Here is a 27,214-nt window from a genome sequence, read left to right on the forward strand (position 1 = left end):
CTACGGCATCCCACACACCACTCTGCGGCATCCCACACACCACTCTGCGGCCTCCCACACACCACTCTGCGGCCTCCCACACACCACTCTGCGGCCTCCCACACACCACTCTGCGGCCTCCCACACACCACTCTGCGGCCTCCCACACACCACTCTGCGGCCTCCCACACACCACTCTGCGGCCTCCCACACACCACTCTGCGGCCTCCCACACACCACTCTGCGGCCTCCCACACACCACTCTGCGGCCTCCCACACACCACTCTGCGGCCTCCCACACACCACTCTGCGGCCTCCCACACACCACTCTGCGGCCTCCCACACACCACTCTGCGGCCTCCCACACACCACTCTGCGGCCTCCCACACACCACTCTGCGGCCTCCCACACACCACTCTGCGGCCTCCCACACACCACTCTACGGCCTCCCACACCACTCTACGGCATCCCACACCACTCCAACAATTTTTTACATTGCCTTAATTGAAACCACTGGTTAGCAATAGGCTGAGGTTCATGACTTGGTGTTTGCATTAGTCTTGAAGTCACTTACTGGACTGATGTTAGTAGAGCTAAAGGAAGGGTATTGGTAAGTAAAAAGATGTTTCAGAAATCAGAAGTCATTTTCGACATTGTAGTCAAAACCATTGTAATTGTGTGTTTTTTAGGTATTGAACATTTTCAGTATAATTGTTTTTAGGTTTTACGCTTTAGGTGTTATGTTCAACAACTACCCACATGCCATAGGGTCCACTACTGTAATACCCCTGCATTTGCTTTTCCAAACAAATCAGCTCAGCATTGTGTGACTCTGGACAATACCTCACTTAATCTCACTGACGTCCCCCCCCCGCGCCTTGAAATCCTTAAAGGGGTGATATGTTTTTGCTTTAAAAAGAAAAAGAGGCACTTAAGTATCTCTAAGCTTGTCATTAAGCTAGAGTGATGTATTCAACGTACTTGGACATCGAGATTTAAGTTCACCACTAGATATTGGTGTATTTGAAATGTTCACCTTACATAAAATGTCCTTGCCTTTCGGTTATTCAAAACATTGTATTAGGGATTTTTTTTTATATGAGTTTTTTTTATTCTTAAACATTTTGGGATGTGGCTTCCAAGTAGCTTAGATTTACACTTCATCAGTGTATTATTGTTTGAACTTTTGTGTTCATCGAATGGAGTGAAAACCATTCAAGATTTTCACAGACTACTTATTGACGACCGCACTTTCAGAAGTTCATGTAGTGTGTGTTTACTTTTTGTAATTGGACTTTTAGTCTGCCATTTGTTATGTTTGTACACAATTCTTTCAAAGATAGATAGATATATTTTATTGCATAATTAATTAAAATCATTGCAATTGCGCTTTATTACATACATCATAAAGTGCATAAGTTTCAAGTTTAAGAAGGTAAAATATAACAAAGTGACAATCTATCATTAGAAAAATGTGGGCATTCACATTATCGCCAATAAAAAATGGTAGTGGGTTGAACATTATGATTCTATAAGTTTGTCCGTGGTCAGACTGTCCTTTACATCCATCAGAAATTTCATAAAGCATGCCGCCAACTGTGCAGAGTCGCCCTTCAAACATTCCACCACGGCGTCCTGACATGTCCAAATGTTTAAAATACGCCAGATCGGGCAAAGCCAATAAGTTCTTAATGGGCGCAGTGTCTCACAGATGCATAATATGAGTTAGGGATTCCTCTTCTCCTCCACAAGCTCGGCACTGTGTGGCTACCATTTCTTTATAACCTTGTCTGTACTTGTATGCCAACAAGGGGATCAAGCCGAATATTAGCCTCATTAGTTGCTGCTTCATTGTTGGCTTTAATTGGGAGGACAAATAGTAAGGTAAGCCCCTACTATTGTATAATTGTGATGCCCAGCTTCCGTGCTTTAGGTTTTTCAAACTTGTTGTATCGATAACCTCTGACATTATTGCTTGTTTTATTAACCGTTTTGCTGCCGCCGGTATGGGTATAGGGGCAGTGTTTCAACTGAACGAGTGAGATAATTATGCCAGGATGACCCAGGGTTGTTTATCATTAGTCAGATGTATTTCTTTAGTAAGTTTTCCCAAGCTTGTTTGGATATGCTATAAATCTTGCTTTGAGTATCCACTTTTGAGATGCTAAGTTAAATTATTTGCGAATTTGCACATGTGGAGTGGAAGAAGGTAAATGGAAAATTTGCGGAAGCAGGCAGATTGGGCTCTATCCAGCCATAGTGACATCTCATCTTTAAAGGCAATAGCACCATGGGACACTGTCGGTAGAAATTTTGCCCCCATTGCTTGACTTGGAGGAGTAAGATCGGGGTAAGCACATGGCTTTCCTTGCCCTACAAAATGCAACCTCCAAGAATTGTGCCACACCATCCATCACTGTAATGTGGGTGGCCTACCTTCCTTTGTGGTCGATCCATACTCCGAGATACTTGTAAGCTGAAACTGTCTCAATGGGTTTACGGTCAACGTGCCTCTTCTCTTCGTTTGCCTGGAGATTATCATCACTTTTGTTTTCGTCGTATTAATTTAGATTATTTTCTTTACAATGTGATGACAGAGTGGTTAAAAGCCGCTGCAGACCGATTGGAGTTTGATTGAGTAAAATGGTATCATCTGCATATTGTAGCGATTGGACTTTAAATCCGGCAAATTTGGGAGGGAAGGCACTGGTCTCTGGCAAAAAGTCAGGTAAATCAGCCAAGTACAGGTTAAAAAGCATTGGGGCCAGTATGCATCCTTGCTTTAGTCCTTTCTTAGTTTTTATTTTTTGTTGTTGACCAGTCGGTGGACACTCTGATCTTGACCCAGGTATCAGAGTATAAAGCTGTTATTGTATTTAATAGTGAGTTGTGGATGCCCCAGTTTTTTTTATTATTTACACAGTCTAGAACGGGCGACGCTATAGAAGGCTGTTTGGAAGTAAATGTACGGTAGGTAGAGTGCCATTCCTTTCCTATCCAGTGTTGCTTCTGTTGTTTCTATCAGGTGGGACATACAGATCTAGTTGTCCTCAATACCAGATCCCTTTTGGAAGCCAGTTTTCATGAAGGGTATCAGGTTACGTTCTTCAGCCCAGGCTGTCAGTTCTTATAGTAGCAAGCTGGCGTAACACTTCCCATCTACATCTAAAAGGGCGATGATACGATAATCTTCTGGGTTCGATCGCATACCTTTATTGTGAATTGGGACTAAGAGAGAGCCCCTCCATGACTCGGGAGTATGCCTCCCCGATATGGATTCCCTAAATATCGGCGCCATGATGGTAGCCCATTTGCGAGCCGTCCCTTTATATGCCATTGGCCGGATGCTATTTGGGCCGGGAGCCCCTCCGGGACGCATTTTATTAATGGACATAACCATGTTGGTTGTTATTTCATCCTCGTAGCATGGTCCGGACTGTAGCTCAAGGCGAGTTGTTATGCTGATGGTAGTACTCAATTTGTGGTTTATACTGTCTTCACTGGATGACTCCACGTAGAGAGCTTCTATGTGGGTTTCTCATGCTTGAACCGAGATATTTGCAGTGGTGGGTTGCCAATTTGATTTAAGGCAGTTGTTCATCCACTTCCAGAATCTTTTCTGATATTGTGACTTTATTATTTCGTGGGCTATATTCCAGTGCATTTCTTCTGTCATTCTCTGAAGGAAGAATCTTGCTTTCCTGTAACGCCGATGAATTGCTGCAACCTTTTCCTTGGCTAATCTATGCATTGAGATTTTTAGGTCTCGGCTGTGAAGGCTGCGCTTGCGCAGTCTAGCTCCGAGATTTAATGACTTGGAGAAGAGGGGCTTGAACCCGCCCCTCTTCTCCCCTGTTCTCCATTGGCTGGCCTCTTGAATGCTGGCCAGCCATTGGAGAAGAGGTCAGTCATTCAGATTAGGCCCCGTCCTTTTCGGATCGGGGGGCGTGTTTTTTGCAAGAAGTCTCAAGGAGGAGACAACAGCAAAACACGCCCCCGAATCCGAAAAGGACGCTGCGTTTCTCCGAGGCATTTCTGCTCTGCCTCGGAGAAAGGCGGTGGTGTCTTCCGGTGCCCTCGGCTTGTTTTCTGTCTCTCGACGCTCCTAGAGCACCATGGTGTGCCCAAATGGGTTTCAAATATTTTTCTAATTACGAACATTTTTTTGTTGGCTCTCATTGTACTGACGTTGTACTGACAATGTTACGTGTAAGGCATGGAATGTCACGCACACTCGACCCTTGGTAATGTCTTACATTAACAGTTCGAAAATGTGGAAGCCATGTACAATAGAATATGATATGGATCGCATCTGCCCCTTCTTTCACTTTAATGCCGAACGGTTCACTTCGTGGTTCTGTGCTGTAATAATCACTCCGCTTCCAAGAAGGCGCAGGGAAACATTGAGAAAATCTCTAGGTACACAAAAGCCTTGACTGAGTACTGTTATTTGGCTTGAGACCAGACTGGTGCGCCCGCCATCTTGAACAGTAATGCCGGTAATAAATCATGAGGACGTAAGCAAGGCATTGATTCCCAAATGTAAGTTTGTGTGAACACAACTTGCACAATGGGTAGTTTATCTGTGCATTAAAACACTTATACGGAATACGATTTTGATCTGTGTGTGAAGGTGTAGTTCACTGTCGCTGTGGAGCTTCTGATACAAATGTACAAGAATATGTTTCACTTAAAAATGGCGTTGCTCGTCGCTATTCCCTGGATAAGTCTGCCAAGATTAACTTTTGGTATACCTCTAGTCCTATGTCTGTGTCCATTGCCCGTGTTACTTAACAAAGATGGCGTATAATGGGATTTCCGCCCTAGGTGTAGGTGTGCAACTTCCTGTTTGAATATTCAGTTCACACTTGTGTGTTTTCGGGTGTTGGAGATGTCGCTAGAGACTGTTCCAAAGGATCTTCGGCACCTACGTGCCTGTCTGCTCTGCTCACTAGTAAAGGTAAGGCATGGGGCCCAGCAACCACCACCACTCCTCCAGATCGTGCAAACCACTTGTGCCCGCATTCGAATCCCCCCCCCACCGCAAATTCATACATACCATCATTTGAGAAAACCAAAGAAGGAGATTTAGACAAAAAAAGCGGGTATTTATTTCCTGATAGCATCCACATCCATTCAATTGGATTGAGAAACGCAAATAAGGGAAAGGTAAAATAGGAATGGGAGAGGATGTCGTCTGACGGCTAGACTGCCGACTTTGGTGCTGGAAACCAAGGTTCGGGCCTCAGGGTCGCGTCCACATCCTGTGATTCTAGGCAAATCACTTAATCTCCCTGTCCTACCAAAAAAAGAAAACAAGCATTTACAATGCAATGGTCTCGGCATTGTTAAAGTTAGAGCTATTGGCATTGCTCATGACATTTTTGTTTTTAAAACATCTCTCTCTCTCACAAAAAAAAGTCTTATTTTTGTGAGAGAGAGTTTTAAAAACAAAAATGCCATGAGCAATGCCAATAGCTCTAACTTTAACAATGCCGAGACCATTGCATTGTAAATGCTTGTTAAATTCACCTCTTGATATTGGTGTATTTGAAATGTTCACCTTCCATAAAATATCCTTTCCTTTCGGTTATCTAAAACATTGTATTAGGGATTTTTTATATAAGTGTCTTATTCTTAAAACGTTTTGGGATGTGGCTTCCAAGTAGTTTAGATTTACACTTCATCAGTGTATTATTGATTGACCTGCAGTGTTCATGGAATGAAGTTTAAACCTTTCAAGATTTTCACAGACTACTAGTTGATGACGGCACTTTCATATGTTCATGTAGAGTGTGTTTACTTTTTGTAATTGGACTTTTAGTCTGCCATCTGTTAAGTTTGTACACAATTCTTTCAAAAGTGGCAGCAACTTATTCATCAAGGACACCGATGATCAGTTGGAGCATTCCTCTCGTGTCCATGGCAATTACCAGACTCCAGGCGGTCTGAGTTTGACTCCATTACCTCTGAAGGCACAAGTGATCAAAGTGATGACATGTACTTCATGATCATCACTTCATACATTCTTTTAACCTAAACGTAATTAGTCTAGATCGTACATTTGTGTTGAGATACCTTCATATTCATGACCTCAGTGCCTAAACTATTGATTTAAAAGGAATCTGCCAACACCATCTGTGACGTGACGCTGTGGTGAAGATATGCTTCCACATTGATATTTCAGGGGTACATGGCCGCTAGGTTACTTTTATTGAAGTATTTTTCGGGACATCCTGATGAGAGGAAGAGACACAAGAGGATTCAGTTTGACTGCTTGGAAGGTATTGGCCCTTATAGGTCCTTGGAAGATCATTGGGTTGCATCACCATTTCATTGAGAGATTCACCTATTGATGAAGTTACCAGAGTATCCTAAATTGTTTACTTCACCTGAAGCTGTTGTATTGTAAAACAACTTTACAGAGCATCTTACCTGGGTCTTACTCACACTGTCTGCTCTGTGATGTTTGTCATTAAGGAATCATCAGTGTGTCGAAGGGCCTTCCCCACCACTTTTTGTGATGGACACCAATTGTCACATTCAGATGGTAGTTTAGTGTCATTGTGCTCTATGCTAAGGACCCTTTTGGAGAACGATTGTGCTCTGTAGATGAAAACTGTCCATCTGTACATGGCTCCATTGTAGATAGAAATCATTTGACAAGTCTGTCAGGTAGAAAAGTCTGTATTGTTCCACGTCTTTCGCTTAGTACAGCTAACCTGACCGCACATCTGCCTGGATCTGACAGTTTTGTGGAGTGAACCCATTAGTTTAGTTCCACAAAGATAAATATTAAGAAGCAGTGGTTGCACTAGGAGAAGGTAAGATTACTTTTAACCATGGCATCCGTGCAGCATTGGTTGCTAGCCAAATGCATTAATAATCCTATATGCTATTATTCCTGGTAGAGAACTTTGGGTTTCATGTCTGGGGACAAACCTGCTTCATTAATATTACATTAATATGACATTAAACGACATTTACCCAATTTGCTGTGCCAGCTGACAAAACAATACAAAGAAGAACACTAGAGATATATGCTTTCCCCCAATAAACACATTTGGATACTTCAGAGGAGCCAAAGCTGAGTTTTTCTAAGCACATCTTAGCAAGCCTGCCAAAAGTCGCCTTCTCACCGTCCGTCAAGGGCCATATGTAGGCAGCGATCCTTTTTGTTCCTGAAGAAGTGATCTCTTCCAGAAGCAAACCTGCCTTTTCTGATGAGGATAAGACTTACCTGAGCATGCTACTTGAAAAGTAAGCACCAGTAGGAAAAATCCACAATGGAATTAAAGCCTTTCGGTGCTAGTTCTTTTGATTGAACTATTTCTCAGTGCTATTTTTAGGGCGAGGCTAGCGCATCGCGCATGGGTTGCTCTAGGAAAACAACCTCCTGGTATCACTCAGGACTGTTCAAATGCTCGTGCATGTTTTTTTTTTTTCGGCATTATTTCTATTGGGCCTTGCGTGCGTCTTTCCAAAAAGACAGCAACCAATTGGGCAAAGGCGGGTGCATGTCCCACCTTTCCCAGTAAATGTATCCGCCCACGGCCTACAGCTTGCGGTTACGAGCAGGAGCACCATCTGTTCGGGATCATGTTTCTAATTAGTGCAGTCGCCGCGCGGGTTTGTTTTTCTCTTGGTGTGAGCTGTTGTATGTTTGTTTATATCTGCTCGCATACTCTCTTTGGTCTTAAAACTGTATTCGTGATTTTGCTAAAAACGTGTGCTTTGTTTCAGCTCAGCAGACATTACGAGTTCTCTTAGCTGTGTCTTGCTCTTTCCTCCGTTTATTTAACTAACGGCAGACCGGCGTATGGTTTCAAAGTGCGTGGATCCTATATGTGAAACTGATAGTCTGTGCTGCCTGCTGCCATGGGTTTATCGCTGCATTGCCACTAACGCCAGGCCCACTTGGCTCCAGACATTCCTTCTCTTTCCTTTCTGCCGAGTTAGAATTTTTTTAGATGATTTTAAAAGTAAAATCAAGAAGCACGTCCTATCTATGTCTGCTTATGAGAGGGCATGGCCTCCTAGTCCGATTCCAAGTACCCTGTGACCTGTAACCCAGACAGCGGGTAGCAAGGACGCCAATAGCCCGTACGCAAGGAAAAGGCTGCTCTCCCACCAGTTGGATAGTAAAGTACAGAAAGATTCAGGGTGCACTGCCACCTCACGCCCTGGGGGCACAGCGCCACTGCAAACAGCAGCTCCACTGCTGACAGTAGCCTAGCGCCTTTACACCACGTGGTACGCCTGGAGTGCCCTCGGATCGGAACCCTCTCTCTGCTTGCAATTTGATGTTAGTGTTACAGACGGTTGTATTCTTCCTGGGCAACAGTAAACACAAATTTCAGCAGCATTTCAGCCCAAAACGTTATATCCTAGGTGACGGGGTGTCATGTCTTGTTACCAACATTTGTACAGCAAACTGCTATCATTCTTACTCTCAGAGGATGAGTGCCAACATGAATGTGGGGCAGGCGCCCAGAGGAGTCAAGTTGCCCACTCATTGGCAATTTGTGGCTTAACGGCTAGAGCGGACGACTTTTAAGTTGGGGGACCAGGTTGGAGTCTGGCTGGAGACCCAAAATGTCCCGTGATTCTGGACAAATAACTTAATCTCCTTGCGCCTAAAAATGAATGCGTCCGTCTGTAATGCAACTGGTGCTCATGTAAAGCGCTCTGATACCTTCGTGTCGAGTTCGCGCTTTATAAAACTGCTAAAAAAATGTCTGCAGTGCGCTGCACAGTCCTAGTTGGCGCTGCACAGCTACTGGGTGGACTATATCAGTTTAGCGCATTATCTGTATTAATGTAGCGCAAAATCACTTGCTTTTCATTGCATTCTGCTCTGTTGCCCGGCCTAATAAGGCTGCCTCATTGAGCCGCATTATTACCAATTACGCGTCTGCATGCGGTGTTGTGTGGGTGGTGACGTGGCATGTTTAATCGCATTGCTCTAAATGGTTTGGGGGGGCTGTGGATGTGCTGTTGATGGTAAAAAGGCACGGGGCAATTGGTGTTTAAAGGGGAAGTAGCTACGTCCGCACATTACAGGGTTAGGGAACTTGGTCTAAAAAAAACCATTACTTACTTTATCGCCAGCACCTCATGTGAATACATTTTTGCCATGCCACCTGCGAGGGGGCCATGAAAATTGAATAGTTTATTAAACTGCGGCCTTTTACTCCCAACACAGTGTTTATTGGTTTTGTTAAAGGTATGATCAGGATCTGGGTGTTAAACTGGTACTAAGTAGGTGCAAACTATGTCCAGACAGCATAAAAAAAGGACAGAGAATTGAACAAATCCTATCAGAAAATGTGCTGGGTGATGCCACATCATTTGCCATTTCTAGCCACTTAATTTAGTCAACCCTGCCGCATAATTTGGCTGTACCCTGCCGCACAGTTCCAGGGGCCCTGAATATGATGGTTTGGCACACACCTAAATCAGGAGCTGAGCAGTGTGTTCCACTAGTGACTTGTCAGCTCAATAAGCAATGGGGGAAGCTCTTCACAGGTCCCTGGTGTGGGATTCTTCTAGAATACTTCACATGTTCCGGCTGGTGTACTTACAGTATGATGTGTTGCCACCATTTGCACACGCCTACTTTTTACCACATAAGTGGAAGATATGTTTTTTTAACAGACATCTCCACTGGTCAAACTGCATAGACTGATAGTCTGCACTGACCTCTGCAGCCCAGTGTTACCACGGTACATTACAAAGCATGTTTCTGTCCATGACACACAGGGATTGCGTCCTTAAACATCATAGGGCGAAAAATTGTGTGGCCAGATTATTAACAGGATAATGTGCTGCATGGCTAAACACTTATAAGGTCCCGAAGGCGAGACCTATTGGCTATGCCAATGCTTGTTTTGAATGAAAGCATAGGGAATTTAACCCATGCCTGCCACGTCTACAGATTTGCGTCTATTTTTTCTAAAATATCACGTTTGGTGTTACATTTAATGAATGTCAAATGTTCATGGGAAGCTAAGAAGGCCACCTTTCTTCATTCGATATCTTTATGCTGGGAATTCCTAAACATTTGCACAAATGATGATTAATTCCAGGGACATTCATTAGCTGATGATGATAATGAATAATGAGTACTATTATTATTATTGTTATACTTTATTTTGGTTATAGTATGTACTGACAAGCATAGCCCATTGTACAAATTATAAGATGTAAAAATATCTTTGATATATCATGCAATCCGCGACAGCATACATTTACAAAGTTTGTATGTAATTTTGATAACCTGAGAATTTTTCAGGTTATCCTGTAGCTAGAAGTGTTATTCACCACCTGTAACTACTTTAAGGTCCTGTCCATTTGTGTCCCCGACCCACATGATTGCGCTGGTCACCAGAGTAAAGCTACTCCTATGCTATGCACATAGGCCAGCTGGTCTAGACAGTCACTTGGCTAGAACCACTTCTCACACCTCCTATTTGAACTTGGGCAGGGTAACAACATTACTTCAGAATTCATTGTGTTGATGTTGCATCCTACTGTGTGTCAGTTACACCTAATTCTTCTGAATCTCACTGGTTCTTTTTAGGTCGACCCTAGCGCAGTGCGCATGCGCTGCTCTATGGAAGACTTCTTGTGAGCACTCCACACTGTTCCTAAACTTCTCCGTGGCAGTTAGTTAACTCCCACATATTCAATTGTCCTTTGCATGTGGCTTTCAGTAATGAAAGCACGCAAATGGCCAAAGACGGCATCATGTCCTGCCTTTTCTTTTATGGTTAACTGTCCTGGCCTAGGGGGCTCGGAAGCTAGCAGCGGCGCGCATTGTGGCGGCTGCATGCCTTTCTTATCATGATCTTGCCTCAGTAAACAAACACGCTGACACGCTCGCTTTCGCGGCAGACAATTAGTGCCTCGTCACTCGAAGGCTTCACATGTGTTGCTATCTTTTGATCTTCTGGTCTGCAACCCGATCATCTCTGCCCCATCCTTGTTTTGTTCAGACGTTGACATACAATAGTGCCATCTGCGTGCTTCAGAGCAAAACGCTGATCCCCAGCTCTTCCTATTTTACAAATTAGGCACTACTACAAAAAGCGCTTGGTGTACCATGCACTGCAAAGGATGCGGGGTCCCACATTCCACCCGTCACTAGGTGAGTACTTGTTGGGTAAAGGCATGGGCGAGCTACGCCACTCATCCCGACAGCCGCATTTGACACACTCGTTGCCATCCTCTCTGTTGGAAAGGCAGGAAAGGGTTAAAATTATGACTTTGAAATGGTTTACCTCATCCTTTTTGTAGAAAACTCCTCGAGTTGCCATGGATACTTACTCTTAATAAAAATATCCGCGGAATTCAGAGTACCTTGAGGTTTAAACCTTTTGCCTCGTCTTTTATAATTTCAACACAAAATGTCTGAGAAACTGCGCAGTTTTACACGAGGCCGGTGAGGCGCAGTTGAACTTCCTTTGTGTCTTTGCAGATTCTAGTGGGGGCTGGACGGGTATTAAACTGCCCATCTGCCGCAGAATGCAAACAGATTCGCCACTGTATCTTAAAGGAGGATTAAACCGCGATTACCCCGAGCAGGCTTACAAAGTTACGTATATGAAAGCAACATGAACGGCTCCCGCAAGACAGCGCAGTGTTCAGTCAAAATGAAAGACCCGACGATGTCATCCGTGCATCCGTTTAGCAGCGTTTTTTCCCCGGGCTTTTTTCAGTGGTGTTTTATTTGTAAATGTACTTTATGAAGGAACAAGGGCACCAGAATCACATGTGTTGGTACAGCCAAACCGGGCAAAGTACGCAAAGGACATGGTTTATGGGAGTACATTTAAGTGGCAAACTACCAAAACGTGAATTCACTCTATACAATTAGACCACCAATGTGTAATTCGACGTGGGAGTTATTTTACTCCCACGAGCAGCCAGTGTGTGTTCCAGGGTGGGGATGCCGTGGACTGTGACCATGGACAGAGTTATACTCCTGGCAAAGTAAGACGCACATCGCTATCCTGGTTGGAAACAAGAACAGAACACCTCCCACAAATGGCAGTGGTGTAGAGTAAGATGTTTTTCCATATATTAATGAGGAGAAAAGTTACAAAGGCAAATGCACTCTTCATATGCATTTATAGAGACATTAAATATACATCATACAAACATAGGCTTATGTAAATGCTTACAATGGTGAGAACTCCTTGAAAAGGGGGACTGCCATAGCTTCCCAAGAGTACTTCTGCTATTTTGAAAGAATTATAGAAAATAATAAATTTACTCCAAATGCAGGAGTACATTTAAAGGAGTATTTTTCCAGATCTCAATACTTTTAGTACGATTTGGGCCCGCTTTTGCATACGTTATTTATTATTTTTATTTTTTAGAGCACTGTGCTTTTCACAAGCGCTACTGCCTACTTGTTAACAGTAGTCTACTTATAAGGTCCCAAAGGCAAGACCTATTGGCTATGCCAATGCTTGTTTTCATGTTAGTGGCTACCTGTTTGTAGTACCAGTGAATCAAGGGCATCTTCAGATTTATCTGAACTCCAGGAACTGTCTGTTTAAAGCAATGCGTAGGGGTGACACAGTGTTTACTTTTATGAAACAAGCTTTTATCTATTCATTGCTTCGGTTCTAAACTAATGGAATTCTTATCTAGAAGAATGCTTTCCAAGTGCTAAACAGGAGTCATGGTTTCTTTAGGCACCATATGTTGATTCTTTCAGATGTAGTTCCTGATTTCTGTATGAAGCTAGCTGTTGCTCCAACCTTTCTTGCAACAGTGGTAGTTGCTTTGTTCTTCTGTGATCAGGCTTATCGGTGCCTGCAGGGCCTCGTCATCCCTAATGAAGCCATGGTGGAGTACACAACAGGTTTGTCAGGTGCTTGTTGATGTGCCTGACCATACTTAACAGACATGCACTGGGTGTTTGTTGAATTTGAGATGAGACCTTTCTAGGTGAGCAAACTGAGAGGGGCTTTATTGAGAATCAGGAACGGGTTTATACATTTAATACTTTTGGTCAAACGTCAAATGTATGAAGGGTTGCAGAAGGTCTGTTCTCATGTTTCAGACCATCAAGCTAACCTGCCCTCATTGTCAAAAACAAAGCTTGCTGTAGTCCTGTGAGCAGAAAAGAAGTGTTCTCCAGATCTTGATATAATAAGGTGTGTTAGCCACGTATGGATGCCTAGGGCTCAGGAAGTTCCTATATGCACACAAGTTCGAAAATTTGTGGCATATGTCCAGAAAGCGATTTGCTGAAATTAACACTTTTTAAAACTATTTTGGGCCTACTAGAAGGCTCGGGTGATACTGTCAGCATGGTCGTTTGTGAATGCACATGGGTCGTGTAACCGCTTCCCGAGTATTCTGCACTGTTTATCTGCTGAGTAGCGGTTCCGGGCGTCCACTATTCAATCCAGGAAGACCCTGCTTGGACCCCCAGTATTTCTTTAGTACTGCACTACAGCTCTGGACTTTGCAAATGAGTTTGCACAATTCTCCTTTATAAATGTAGTGTACTTACTATTTGTTTTGCCAGCTATGCCACAAACCATAGTATCGTATTGAAGAGCTAGGAAGAACATCAACCATTTTCCCTCCCATGCTTATTTGTTGTAGGAAACTAAATACTTATCTACACTCCCTCAATTAGTGCTCTAAACAATGTTCCTTTTGCTGGCTTCAACAACCCTGTGCTCAGTGGTACCCTTTCCCTGCTCGCCCCTACCACTCCCTCCTTATCCCTACCACCCTCTGCTTGTCTCCACCACACTCTACTAATTTTTTCCAGCATATCCCTATCACCCACCTACTGGTCACTACCACCCTTAAATTGTTCTTGCCGCGCTCTGCTTGACTCTACCTTCCTCTTCATATCCCTACTTTCCTCTGCTCATCACTATCATCCTCTGCTCATCCGTAGCTCCTACCTCATCATTCAATTGTGTGCCATCACAAGTAAGTGCTTAGCTACTTGTGGAGTATCCAACACCCAATCGGCGAAGGGAGGAATGGAGGAATGCTTGCATTAAATATAGCCACTGGCAATCACTTGGGTTAGCATTCCAACCCATCATTCTAACCCATCTTTCTTTTGCCCACCATGCTACCTCAGTTTGGACCCAGCCATATGCAACTCACTCTTGACCGTGTTCCAAGAGGAACAGTCAAGCCCAAACTGTCAGGCCAGGTCCTCCCTGAACCAGAACACAAGCAATCTAATACAGGCTTCACTTTTATTGGGGCTCTTTAGCCAGGTGTAGCTTGGTTCTAGTGGCACAGTGACCATGGGACCCACACCTGGGCATATCCTTGCCACTTGGGGCGATATATCGAACACACAAAAGGCGATGGGAGGAATGCTTGCAATTAGTTTAACCACTAGCAATCACTCGAGTAGCATTGCAACCTATTTTCATGCCCACTGTGCCAACTTTGTTTGGAACCAGCCATATGCAAATCAGTCTTGACTCTGCACCAATAGGAACAATCCAGTCCGAACTGTCAGGCCAGAACCATTACACAAGCAAGTCAAGACCAGGTATATATGTATATTTGTATGTATGTAGGCATGCTAGTGATATAGTTTTCTTTGTGTTGTTGAATCGAATACCCGCATTGCTGATTTATAAACACATTTGTTTTTGTTTCCCCCTCTTGCTCGCTCTCTTTTAATTGCTCTCATTTTCCCGCTTACTTTTCATTTTTCCGTGGCTTCCTTATGCTTTGTATGAAATGCTTGTCTCTACCACTGAAACATTGCTTCCACTGTACTGCATTCACCTTCACTTACTCTGACATTATTTTCCCCTTATTGAAATCCCTACCTTTTCATCCCTCATCTGTTCATCTGTCACCACTCTCTCATGATCTCTCTCCATCTTCGCATATAATCATGTCTCATCTCTCTTACACTCACCACTCACAAACCTTTTTTTGTGCCTTACATTTTTTCTTTTTGCTATTCATTCTCCTTAACTGGCTTTAACACCCTATTTATTTTGCCCAGTTTCTATTCCTAATTTATCTTCCCCTCTTTTAATCTTGTTTTGCCAATTTTTCTAATGTGTTGCGCCTATTTTCATTCCTTTTTTTATTTTTGTTTGTTTATTTTGTGCTATTTTTTTTAAAATCTATTTTCGCTTTCTGTTCTGTTTCTTATTCTGTCTCCTGGATCATCTGTTATGTTCTTCCCACTTCACATATTTACGTTCCACACATCTCTGACCCATCCTTTTACTTCCTCTGCAGTTCCCAGAGTGTGGATTCTACGGTCTCTATGAGAAGATTCTTCTATTCAAACATGATCCGACGTCGAATAACATCCTGCAGCTGGTGCGATCATCTGGGGACATCCAGGAGGGGGACTTGGTGGAGGTGGTACTTTCAGGTAAAACTATTTGTGTAATTGAGGTGTAGTGAAGAAAGGATCTGGATGAAATTGGATTGAAAGTTTGGTGCATGTACTCAGCCAAGTTGGCAATGACATTTGGTCTGTCCACCACCCCCCTCTTGCTTTACCTGGTGGTGAGGGACAGAAAAAAAGAACTTCCTAAATGGGGCAGGCTGTGTAATGCAAGTTCTTTAACACCCCTTCTCTGTTAGAGGAAGCGTTCAATTGACTGAGCCAATGGGGTCTCCATCAACAAGAACGTGGTGGTCTGCCCGACCATAAGTAGGGTGGGTGAATTATCAGTTGCTGGACAGGGTAATCCATAGCATTTGTGACAGATTACCTTCTCAGACAAACTTTAAATCTGGCCCTGTGATCTTGCATAAGATTTCTACCACCATTTAAAAGATGAAGGTATGCATTTGGATAATGCACTGCCTTCAGGTGAGAAAAGTAATTCCAAGAAAGGGATGGTAATTAGGCATCCTGGTGGGGGGGTGTGGTGTCATAGTGTGTCTGCGGTGAAGAAGAGTGACAAGGGAAGGGACATCATGTAGCACTTCATTCGGGATAGGGGAAGGGGCCTTGCAGAGTTAGTCCTGTCAAAAAGCATCCACTCTCTTTATAGAGGTAGTAAAAGGAGCCAGCTCCTGGTCAAAGCGATATTATGATGTGATAATGGTACACCTCCCTTCCAAAGGTTGAAAGTCAACTTGAATTTAGCCTAGGGTGTGCCTATTATAGGTACTGTTTTTGAACAACTTCATTGATTTTTATTGTAAACCATCAGTAAATTGGAAGCCTATCAGACACTTCTTATGAGCAGGAAAGATATTCCTGAGTGTGACATCATGTGACTTGTAAATATAATCATATTTATGTAATATTGCAGTGATCCTAGATAAGCAAGTAGTCCCCAACCGTACAGCATTGTAAGATCTGGCATTATTTATGGGATTAGGAGATAAATAGGTAGAACCTATAAAGGACTGACTGCACCTATCGAGGGGGTTGCGAAACTCTTGTAATTTGCTTTTGCGTATTTCCGAAAATTTTGGCAAAATTACATGAACATTTTGTGCTATAGTTTAGCGTGAAATGCATCCCCCACATAAAATTTGCCACAAGGATGCATTTAAACAAGTCACCATGAATAACAGACCCTTGCTTTTTGTTTGTGTCTGTTCGCTGATTTTTTTTACTGCAAATGGCACATTTTTTGTAAAGTTTTAAAGTGAATGGTGCATAATTACATCTACAAATGAATGTGTCTTAGGGCACCCTAGAGCTTTGAGGCTTCAGGAACTTGAACAAGCAACAAATCTGTGTCGTGGGATCTCTAAAGTCAACCAAGTGTCAATTCTAGATGTAGACCTGACTGGTTTGTTTGCTTAAGTGACGGTGTGCGTGCAGTCTGTGGTTGTACCATGAAGGTTGTGCCACATGTAGCAGAATACATCACTGTAGAGATTTTGTTTGCTGAGTCTTTTGGTGTTCTGTGCACTTAAAAAGAATTCAGAGTTTACACTTTTTTAGATAAAGAATCAGTTGTCCTCAATCTTGCATGGCCACATACTTCTTAAAATGTGCAAGTGGTTGGAGTTGGTGGGCTCTAGCACTCATTTGCATCATCCGAGATTGCCCCAGAGTAAGAGAGTGCTAAAAATTAATGAGGATGAGTAATATAAAAAATATACAGTGTCAACGGTGAAATGGGCCCATCAGACCCCTTGCCCCTTGGGACCACAGCATCATTGATAGCTTCGCCCCAGGGTAGCAGCTGGTGGGCCCTAGCTCTCATTTTTTAGGGACTAGGACTTCACTTTCATTGCCAGACTTCGATCCACATGAGAGAGAAGGGCAGAAAAAGGGAAAAAAAAGAGGAAGACAATCAAGATATGAAAGCATTGTCAGTGGTAGAAAGGGATAAAAACGAGCCGAAGTGTGAGATAGATGCTGGGAGTGCAGGATGATGTAATTAAAACTGGAAATGGAATCAAGACTAGGCAGCTGTAATACTCGTGAACTCTGCTACGAGTGTTGCCAAAATCCAGACACCGATGAGATACCTTTGCCCACCGCACTTTGTTTTGCAAATGAAGCACTCAATTCTTGAATATAAAAGGCAATTTGTGCTTCTCCGCCATTCTCCGCCCAGGACTGATTCAACACTACTAAGCCTGAAGACCACTGTGTGGCTATATCTCCCTTGATTAACAAGCCAGGCAGGGAACTCAGGGTTGATATGCAAAAATTGGTGAATTGGTACAGTGCCTTAAGTGGACAAAGAGGGTCTTAGTTTACAAAACCCGGGTATGTGCAGCCATGTTACCTGCATCTTGCAAAGCTCATAAAGGTTAGTGGTCAATGGGAACAAGAAAGCAGATACAGCCCCATTGAAGTCATTACTTCTCTGGCATGTTTGATACCTTGCACTAGAGTCTGGAAGAATATAAAGAACTATAAAGTGGGCCAATATATGGACTGCCATTGTCATTAAGCACACTTGTAGGTAATATATTGTCATCAAACACAAGCTACATATGTCTCACAGTTTGTGAAATGTCTGCTTTTCACACCTATCTTTAAGGTTTATGAGAACTACTGTGCACACTATATGGAACATGAATGGTTCAGCCATAATACACTGTAACATCACCCTTACCATTGGTTAGGTGGTAGGCCCATTTGCCATTATCATTTGTTGTGGAAAGCATGATGAAGCCAATGTGCAGTAATGTGGGTTTGCAGTGAAACTGTTCCCTGTGATCAATTGTCCACTTAGACCAGTAGTGTATATACAAACGAGTATTAAAGAGATTTATATATATATATATTTGTGACTGAGGTGGGTTGTAAATAGATCATGGTCACTCGTGTCCCCTTTGCGACCTGTCTCCTAGCTTATCCCTGTGTACAAGTATATCTTTCTTACTATATCTACAGAGATTAAATCTTACTAAGCTACATTTTGGGTCCACGGAAGTAATGTTGGAAATTATTCATTTCAAACCTTTGTATTCGAAAAGTGGCATAAGTGTGCTGCTGGCGGTCAGGTTTTATCAAGTTAGACTGACATTGTGTCTGAACAAAGTTAGAATGCATTGAAGGGACCTACAGTTGGGAGATTGCTACAGAACTAGTAATTTTTTGGTATCGCCTTCATGGGACAGGTAAGCAGAAGATAGTAGTGGTGATGGTAAAACATGACCATTGAGCTATGGAAGCCCTTTATTCCATCCATGGCCTCAAATAGTCTGAATTTGTCAGCATGATTGTTCACTTGCAGTATTGAGTTTTCATGGACCAGGATACCCTTTGATCTACCTGATAGATCAAAATGAAATAATGTGCCCTGTAGACATGAGAATAATCCTTATAGGAACAAACAAATTGATGAGCAGTCTTTGTTCTCGCTTGGAATAAAATACCCCCAGCCGTTTGTCATGGCACTGGACTTTGCGGGCCAGTTAGGAGCCAACAATTTAGTCCTAACCAATCAGTAAATGGCACAAGATTATCCCTTGCCATCTCAATTGCAGTACCAAGTTAACAGATTCTAGGTATTCTCTTTGGATACAAAGCTTCAGTGACATTCTAGCAATTGGTGCTTTGTCAACCAAATTGGAACGTGCTTTTGGGTAAACCTTTTGTTTTAGCAACCTCTTTCATAGTGGATAATTTAGGATTGTTAATTGACAAATTTATGCACTGCAGTACCCTGGGCATTTTAACATTCGGTTTTGGCTCCGAAGTTGGTCAGAGAACCATTGAACTATGGTATACAGAGCCAGTATAAATGAGAGCTAAATAACTTACTTTGGTCTTATTTCCTTAATTGCACCCTCAATTGCTCAAAAGAAATTAAGTTATTGAAAGAGTCCCTCAAGAGATTACAAACTGAAACCAAGGAGAGGGCAGGCCTCTGAAATTTGGTGCTCCATGACCTCTGCTGCTCACTCCAGGAACTCCAGTGATTACCGGTGTATGATAGAGAAAATTACTAATGCTAAAAAGCATAAAAGGCCTGTCTGACGAACAGAAAAAACTACGTGAAAGCATTTTATTCATCAAATGCAGTTCACTTAATCACAAAGACTAAGGGTGAAGCTCTCAGGTCAAGGTACTTCCATCTCTTTCAATCCTGTGAAATAATAATTAATCAGACAAGCCAGATCATCAAAGAACTAGGACCTTTATGGGATACCCATATCTCTTCTAAAGCAATATTTATGGGAAAGTTTTTAGGCATCATTATGCAAAGCTTGCTATAATCTTGGCATGGTGGGTGGATCTTGGTAAGGGAGCATAACCGTACCTTTCCACATGAAGGATCAAATTTAGAGCTAAAATACTGTAGGCAAGTTGCACTATTAGATGAGATTAGAAAATTGTATTCTACTTCAGTTCTGGAATACCTCCAAACAAGGTTGCTAAACTAAAAAATGTTTCAGCTGGAACAAATAAGGTTCCGCGCAGTTATATATGAGAAAGAAGTTGCCTGAAAACGCCTGTCAGTTTATCTACTTTTTCAATTTCAAACCACTTTTGATAAAGTCAACAGAAACATGTTATGGTGTTAAACTGGTCTCTTTAAAAACTCTCTAGAAAGCTTGTGCGTGCACTATACTGATGGTTTGATCTATGTGTTTGTGGTACAATCAAGGACTCACGAAGGGAATATCTAACCCCAGTCGATTAATACAATGTTACTTTCAAGCACTTGTGTTCGTTGCTGTATGCATTAGTGACTTAGACAGCGCAAAATGCACAGTGTGCAAATTCTCCCCATGCTATTGGAAATAAAAATATAGATCTTCTCCTATTTGCCAACTGTGTCATGGGTGTGTGACATTGTTAGTCTCCAACGTTGATTGTCGTCTCTCTAATTGTAAGCTTATGGTCATCATTTAAAGATAATTATGGAGAAATACAAGATCTGCGGTGGGCTTTCCATAATCATAAAAGATAAATTGAAAATCCGATAGAATTAAAAAAAAAAAAGAAAAAAAAAGCTACTTATTTAGAAGCCCTTATAGTAAAAGTGACCGACCTCGCCTACAATCACTGGAATCTCTTCCTCAGTCATCATCCTCCACATAGGAATTGTACAGAAGCTATCAAGTTATTGTGTTCATACCTAATGGAAGCACTTTTCAGTTAAGCAAATACAATATTAATAGGGGTTTTTGATATTCCTGATGATCCAGAGCAAATCAATTTTAGAGATATGCTTTGTATGTTTAATCTCCACATTTCCTCTAGTGAGTAAATTTATTATGCACGATTAATTAAAACCTTGGCATATATTAAATGCATATAAAAATATAAGTTCCTTATTCGTAGTACAATAAGTAAAACAGTGTTAAACATCCACATTTTTTACTGTAAAGAACAGTATTAACATCCTCATAAAAAAAGAAACTGCACCCATAATTTTTACAGTGTTAAAAGCACTAAAATGCTTGTGCATCAGAGAGTTCGGGTAGGAATAAGTTGTCAAATTGAGCTGCCGACCTATCTTCATCCCTCCGCTGTGCTTGTTACTGTTCTCAGTGCATTGATTTAAAGTGCCAGGACAGCAATAGGGTGCTCTTTTTAGGCATAGTGGGACGAACTTCGAATGATTGATTGCCGGTTTTAAAGTGCTTGTGCAGCCATAGAGTACGCTTAAAAGATTTTGCGTGACAAGTCTCAGATGATGTCTGGTTCCACTGTGTTAGGTTGACTCGTGACCAGTGAAGATTTTTTAAGTCTCTTTACAACAGTGTCAAAACATTTTTGTGAGCTCTAGTGGACCCACTCATGTAGGTGGTCTGATGTTATATGTACAGAGAACAACCTACTTACATTAGCCCTAGCCATCCGATCGTCGGACAATTGTGCTGTTCCTTTTAATGCGCAGAAATCACGCAACCAGAAGAAGTTATCCATTGACCAACTGGAATTCCAATTATAGCAAGGTGGTCATGTGCCACTGAATGATCCTACAATTCTTCTTAATGAGTAGAATAATAATCTAACCAAGTTTAAATGAATTCGGAACCTTTCAAATCAGATCTCAAAATAAATCCCATGTTAAAAATTCATGTTTTAACATGGAGCTAGCCCAAATGCGACTTGCTCTTCTTGAACTTGAGCCTTGATGAAAGCATAACTATTTCTCTGAGGCTAAATGTGAATGACAAAAGTATAATTCTAATTTCAAAGTTGCAATCAAAAATATCAATAATGCCTATTATGTGCATAATTTATTTTTTCCTCCTAACATCATTAAAACCATTTGTTCCATTGTTTAAGAGCCTCTGGACTATCCAGTTGTCCTGCAGGTTTCCCTGTCTTCGAGTAGCTGTAATGACTTTACTGACTCAATTTTAGAGCATAATTGATCTTATTAGATCTAATTTCTGTACAGATGATGAGGGTTTGGTACCGGACGCAAAATAGTGTCCTGCACAAGCGCGACCTGATTCATAGTAAATCATAGCAACTGTATTTGTTCTGAGAATACAAGTGTCTTTTCTTTAATTCCTTTTACTGAATGCAAAACACTTAATTTCTTTTTTTTTTTTACTTTGTTTATTGATTTTGTACAAGATGAATAACATTAGTTACAGTGCAGTATTTGTTAATTCACACATAGCAATGCTATACATAGTGCAGGTGCGTACAAATCCCAGGAGCGCCATCAGGGGCGTGGGCGTGACTGCGAAATCTATCATTTTGGAAATTTGCACAAAAACAGCTGACCAAAAGCTGCCTATATTTACACAGGTCCATGTGAGATGCGTGAAGTCCGCAACAGGAGAGTGACATTTCAGACATAAACGTGATCTAGATGGGTCAATGCGGTGTAGTGCACTCGGTGATTTGCACGCCCTTCACTGAAATTTAAAATGTAACAGTTTATGCCTGTGATTCGAAGAGGCAAGCCAGATTTGCATACAACACCCACCCCACTGTGTGTCAGTGATGGGATGACCAAGATCGCTCTCCCAGGCCCCCTGTACTCCCGCATAGCTCGGGGGCAACAGGGCCACTGTAGCCTTGTACAGTCTAGCCACAAGATGCATGCCATCCCCATCCTTAATGATATCCATTAATAAAGGGAACACAGGAGGCTCCAATGGGTAGCTGTACATGGTGGCTTTCAGAGCCCCCTGAAATCTCTGGAGTACAAAGTGATCCATAACAGTTGCGTCACGAATACATGTCCTTTAGGGAAGAGATCACCGAAGGTAACCAGATGAAATTTGGCTAGCATGCGTTTAACAAGCGTTTCCTGCAGGATGGGGATCCATCCATTACCCGCCACTGGCAGTGCAGATGAGTACAAAATCCGTGAGTCTGTGGTTTTCAATAACTTGTGCCATGCCCAACTAGTTGTAGACAATGTTTGCATATCCTTAGGGTCACGCTGGTATGCAACTGGCAACAGGGACCCAAGAGATGCAGGAAGTGTCAAGACAGCTTCCGGACGGTGATAGGGAATTCGTATGTCCGCATGATACCAGTGGTGCGCAAAGCTCGTCTGCGCCACCAGGTAGTAAACGTGGAAATTTGCCACCCCAAACCCTCCCCTCTCATATGGTAGCATGAGAACATCCCAGCTGATGCGGGGGAGTTTACCGCCCCACACCAACCGTATCAACAAGGTGAGAAGGGTAGAACAAAAAAAACGTTGTACAGTGAGATTTGGATATTGTGAAATAGATACAGAAATTGTGGGAGGACCACCATTTTGACAGTTGCTATTCTCCCAACCATGGACAGAGGGAAGGACAACCACTTGTCTACATTCTGCCCTAGCCGTTCAAGCACCGGACCGTAGTTTAATTGTAGCATACGATCTTTTTCTCTCTGAATGTGGATCCCGAGATACTTAACTGAGTCCTCACACCAGGCCAGAGGTAATCACTGAATTTGCGACAGGGTGCCACAGTCAGTAGAAATACCTCTGACTGCTCTCAATTAATACACAACCCGATAAACTGCCATACCTAGTGACCTCGGAAAGCAGTGGCGACAGATTATCATCTGGATAACGTACGTATAGTATGATGTCATTCGCATATAGTGTGAGCAGCAATGGGCCAGTGTTAAACTGTAACCCCCTATGGTTATGTCGCTCCTGTAGGTGTCGCACCAATGGATCTAAAGCCAGCACAAACAGTAGAGGGGACAGAGGGAAGCCTTGACGGGTTCCGCGTTCAAGTAGGAATTCGGGCTACAGGGTTCCGTTAAGTCGAACATGCGCTGTAGGTTGTGTGTACAGCAATCGCACAACAGCCAGAAACCGGTCTGGCACTCCAAGTGCGCTCATTGTTACATAAAGGAAAGGCCACTCGAGCAAATTGAATGCCTTTTCAGCATTAAGCAGCACAGCGGCCGCTGGGACTGAAGGATCTATTCTGTGCAGTGTCGCAAATAATGTACGAAGATTTAGTGCAGTTGATTTGTGAGGGATAAATCCAGATTGTGCAGGTGAAATCAATGTTTCCATTACGAGTGCAAGCCTCGTAGCCAACATCTTGGCTAATACCTTATTATCGAAGTTTTAGGAGCGACAGGGTCTGTAAGACCCACACCCCCGAACAGGTCAGTGAACAAGGATTCCACGGACCGGTCCAGCTGCCCTGTATTCGTAGATTCGGGCACACCTATAATTCGAAAATTATTTTGGTGCCCCCTAACTTCCAGATCCTCATTCTTTACTGCAACGGCTTTGAGGAGCTTTTCCATGCGTTCCAGACGCCTGGTGGACTGAGCTGTGCCATCCTCTAGATCTGAAATTATCCCTTCTGCAGTGGTTAAGCAACCCTCTTGATTATCGAGCCGGCACCCCAGCGCCTCCTTTTTCATGTCCAAGCTGTCAAAGTGTGTATCCAGGGCCTGAAACCCAGCCCTCAGTTCCACAAGAACAGCATCAGGCCCACCGTTTCTGCAGTGGAGGATCCACCCCCTTCCGCCATACTTGCTTGGTAGGTGGCTGCCGTGCTTCCAGGTGGCTTAAAGGAGAGGGTGCTTTGTTTGGGGTCCTTACGACCCTTGCCACAGTCGCTAGGCCCCACTGATCCTACATGGTGGGCCCGCCCCAGTCATTGGGCTCCCGGGGACACACCACACAGAGTAGCCTCAGATGCCCACTGCCCGTAGGTAATACGGGTGGCCACAGAGCCCCCGCTGCACCAGGATGAGGAGAGGAGGCTGGCAGTTACAGATGTGGTAGAGAGGGCAGTGTCCGCCGCACCGTGCGCCCAAAATGGCCGATCTTGGTGTTGGAGGCGAGGGAGCCACCAAGCACTCACGGGTGCCCACCGCTGCCTCATAAATCGCAGGCTTAATATGCCACCGTGGTCTTATGGGGGAAAGTGAGGCAGTACATTAAATCCGGGGCCCCCACGGCAATATCGCGTCGTGGAGAGAGAGTGCAAATCCCCGTATGTCCAATGTGCCATTCCTGTAGGCGGGGGGGGAGGCCGCCAGATAGGCTCCCGCAGCACCTGGCCCGCCAGCCAGGTCCCGGGCTCGCCCACGGCCCCTGTCGCCGTGGGGACTCCGGGGGTGTGCCTGCATGCCAGACAACAGTAGAGCAGCGCGCCTTGGCAGCCCCCGACTCCGCTCCTTACCCCCACCTTCCAGCTTCGGCTGTGCACTCCAGTTACGGCTCCAGCTCTTCGTGATGCACCAGCCACAGGAGGCCCTGGCTCCACCTCCTGCAGCCAGGCCTCAACCGCGCACGGCGTCCTCCTTCTGTGCAATCTACCCCGATCTGAACAGGAGCCCTCCGATGGGCGCCGGAACCGCTCCCGAACCCTCAGACGACATTTTACTTTCACTGGGTGCCTGGAACTGCCCCCGGGAGGGTACTACGCCACAGACTTGCGGCTGTGCTTGAATCCCGCACAGCCATATTAAGTTAAATAAACTAAACCAGCTGGTTCGCAGACCAATATTTTGGCTGTTAAACAGCATAAGAATTTTTTGGGCAGTGAATCAGACCGATCCCCAATCAGTAACTAACACGTCTCTAAAGACTGGCATTAACCCCAGTGATGGCAATGGACACATTATTCAACTTTTAAAGAAACTTTCTCTCCACCCTGTATTAGTGAAAACTATCACCCAACATCACAACTCACCTATCTGTTGGAGCGTGCTACCTAAAATTGGCTGTCGAACTATGTGGAAAACAACTTTGTCCACCCTTTGCAGACAGGCTTCCATGAGGACTCCAGTACAAACGTAGTTGATATGGCTGCACTGGTTGAACTGCGCAGTTCAACTGATAATAACCTCCCTAGAGAGCTTTTTAGGTTGAAGCTTGCCAGACAGCACAGCTGTCTGATATGCTAACGACATCTTGGGAACATTCAGGAAGCTTCCCTGGGAATGCATTCCGCCCATTGCTTGCCATTGACTTTGATGTTTGTAACTCACGTTTTCTTGCTTTCTATTTGCTGGATTAACTAGTTTTAGGTTGTCCATATTGAGATTGTCCCTTCTGTGGCCCATAGCTTATTTACTGTATCCTTCAGTGTGCCCCCTTTCTTTAAATCTTGCTCTTCTCTTGTCACGTTTGCTGTGCAGTCAAAGACGGAGGTCAAATGTCAGGCTCTCTCTTGTGAGGGAGCTTGGTGTTTACTTTTCTTTCTCTAACTTCAAAGTGAGAGGATTTGTTTGATAATCATGCCGGGTACTGGGGGTAATTCTGGTAAGTATGAAGTGTGGTGAAAACAAATATTTTAATACGATCAAAACAAATCAAACACTAAGTGATGCCATTTTCACACATTATCGTTTGTGCGCTTTATACGTTTAGGTCTCTCCTGAGCCAGCGCATCTGCTGTCTCAAGCGAGCCAGGGTTTTGAAAGTGCTACCCAGAGACAGCCGGCCACCAGCTTGCTGTTACATGCGCTGGCGCGCACTTCCGTCATGGCTCATTAAGTGCTACGCTCGCGGGCACCCTTCCAGCCTGCGATCGCGATCACTTTCACGGCTGCGCCACGCGCGCGTGCACACAACTCACATCTTCCATGCCATCACTACTTGAACGCCGGGCCTTTTTGCGCCGTGTGTTAATTGACCAGTGGTTTTCCACGTGGATATTGACCTGGGCAATATTTTGGGATGGGATTTTCACGTAAAACTCTTGTTTCGAAAGACCAACGCGTCTCTCCTAAAGTCCCATTCCTGCCTCGTATAAGCAGTAGCCCTGGCCTCACTATCCCTCAAAGCGCCAAACTGCACCCACTTTCACTTTAAGGGATCATTTTGCGGTGCTTGTACCATGCAGATAGGCAAGGACCCTCTCCATTTGACGGGCTGCAGCTGCATATTAATCAGATTGTAAACCATAAACCGCAGCTCTGAAACTCACTGGCCACGCCCCCCCGCTTTGCCTCGTCAGCCGGGCCTCCCTCATTAAGATGCTGCGGCTGCCCCTGCGTTGCTGGCGCTTCTGGCTGGCTTACCAGCTGTCCCTGCTGCTAGTTACAATGTCTGAAGTATTCAGATCACCGGGTTCCTGCACTCACTGCCGAGAGGAGACAGGCCGTCCCGTCTTCCATGCCATCACTCTGTGAGAGTGTATGCACTTGAAATCTGGTTCCCTCATGTTCTTCCTTTAATTCTGCCACCCATTCCGTGTAGTTGCGAGCCCTCTCGTGTTCCATCTTTTTGGCTTTGCACCTCCCTACGTCCATGTTGTTGCATGCCTCCAGCCACTGTTTCTGTTGTTGGTTGTCTCCTCCAGCCTTCCTTCCTCGGTCTGCGTTATTGCTTGGCTTCAGCCACTGTCCCAGTGGTTGCTTGTCAGAACCCGATCTGTGTTG

General features: G+C 43.8%; 1 protein-coding gene across 1 annotated transcript in view; it reads left to right on the forward strand.

Moving 5' to 3' along the window:
* Positions 1-27,214, forward strand: part of PRKD2 (protein kinase D2) — a 369,389-nt gene that overhangs the window by 211,206 nt on the left and 130,969 nt on the right. Inside the window, exon 2 of the mRNA XM_085625665.1 lies at positions 15,238-15,376. Coding sequence (XP_085481791.1) covers positions 15,238-15,376 — 139 coding nt within the window. The remainder of the gene's footprint in view (positions 1-15,237; positions 15,377-27,214) is intronic.

This window comes from Triturus cristatus, chromosome 9, assembly GCF_964204655.1.
Source record: "Triturus cristatus chromosome 9, aTriCri1.1, whole genome shotgun sequence".
Classification (NCBI taxonomy): domain Eukaryota; kingdom Metazoa; phylum Chordata; class Amphibia; order Caudata; family Salamandridae; genus Triturus; species Triturus cristatus.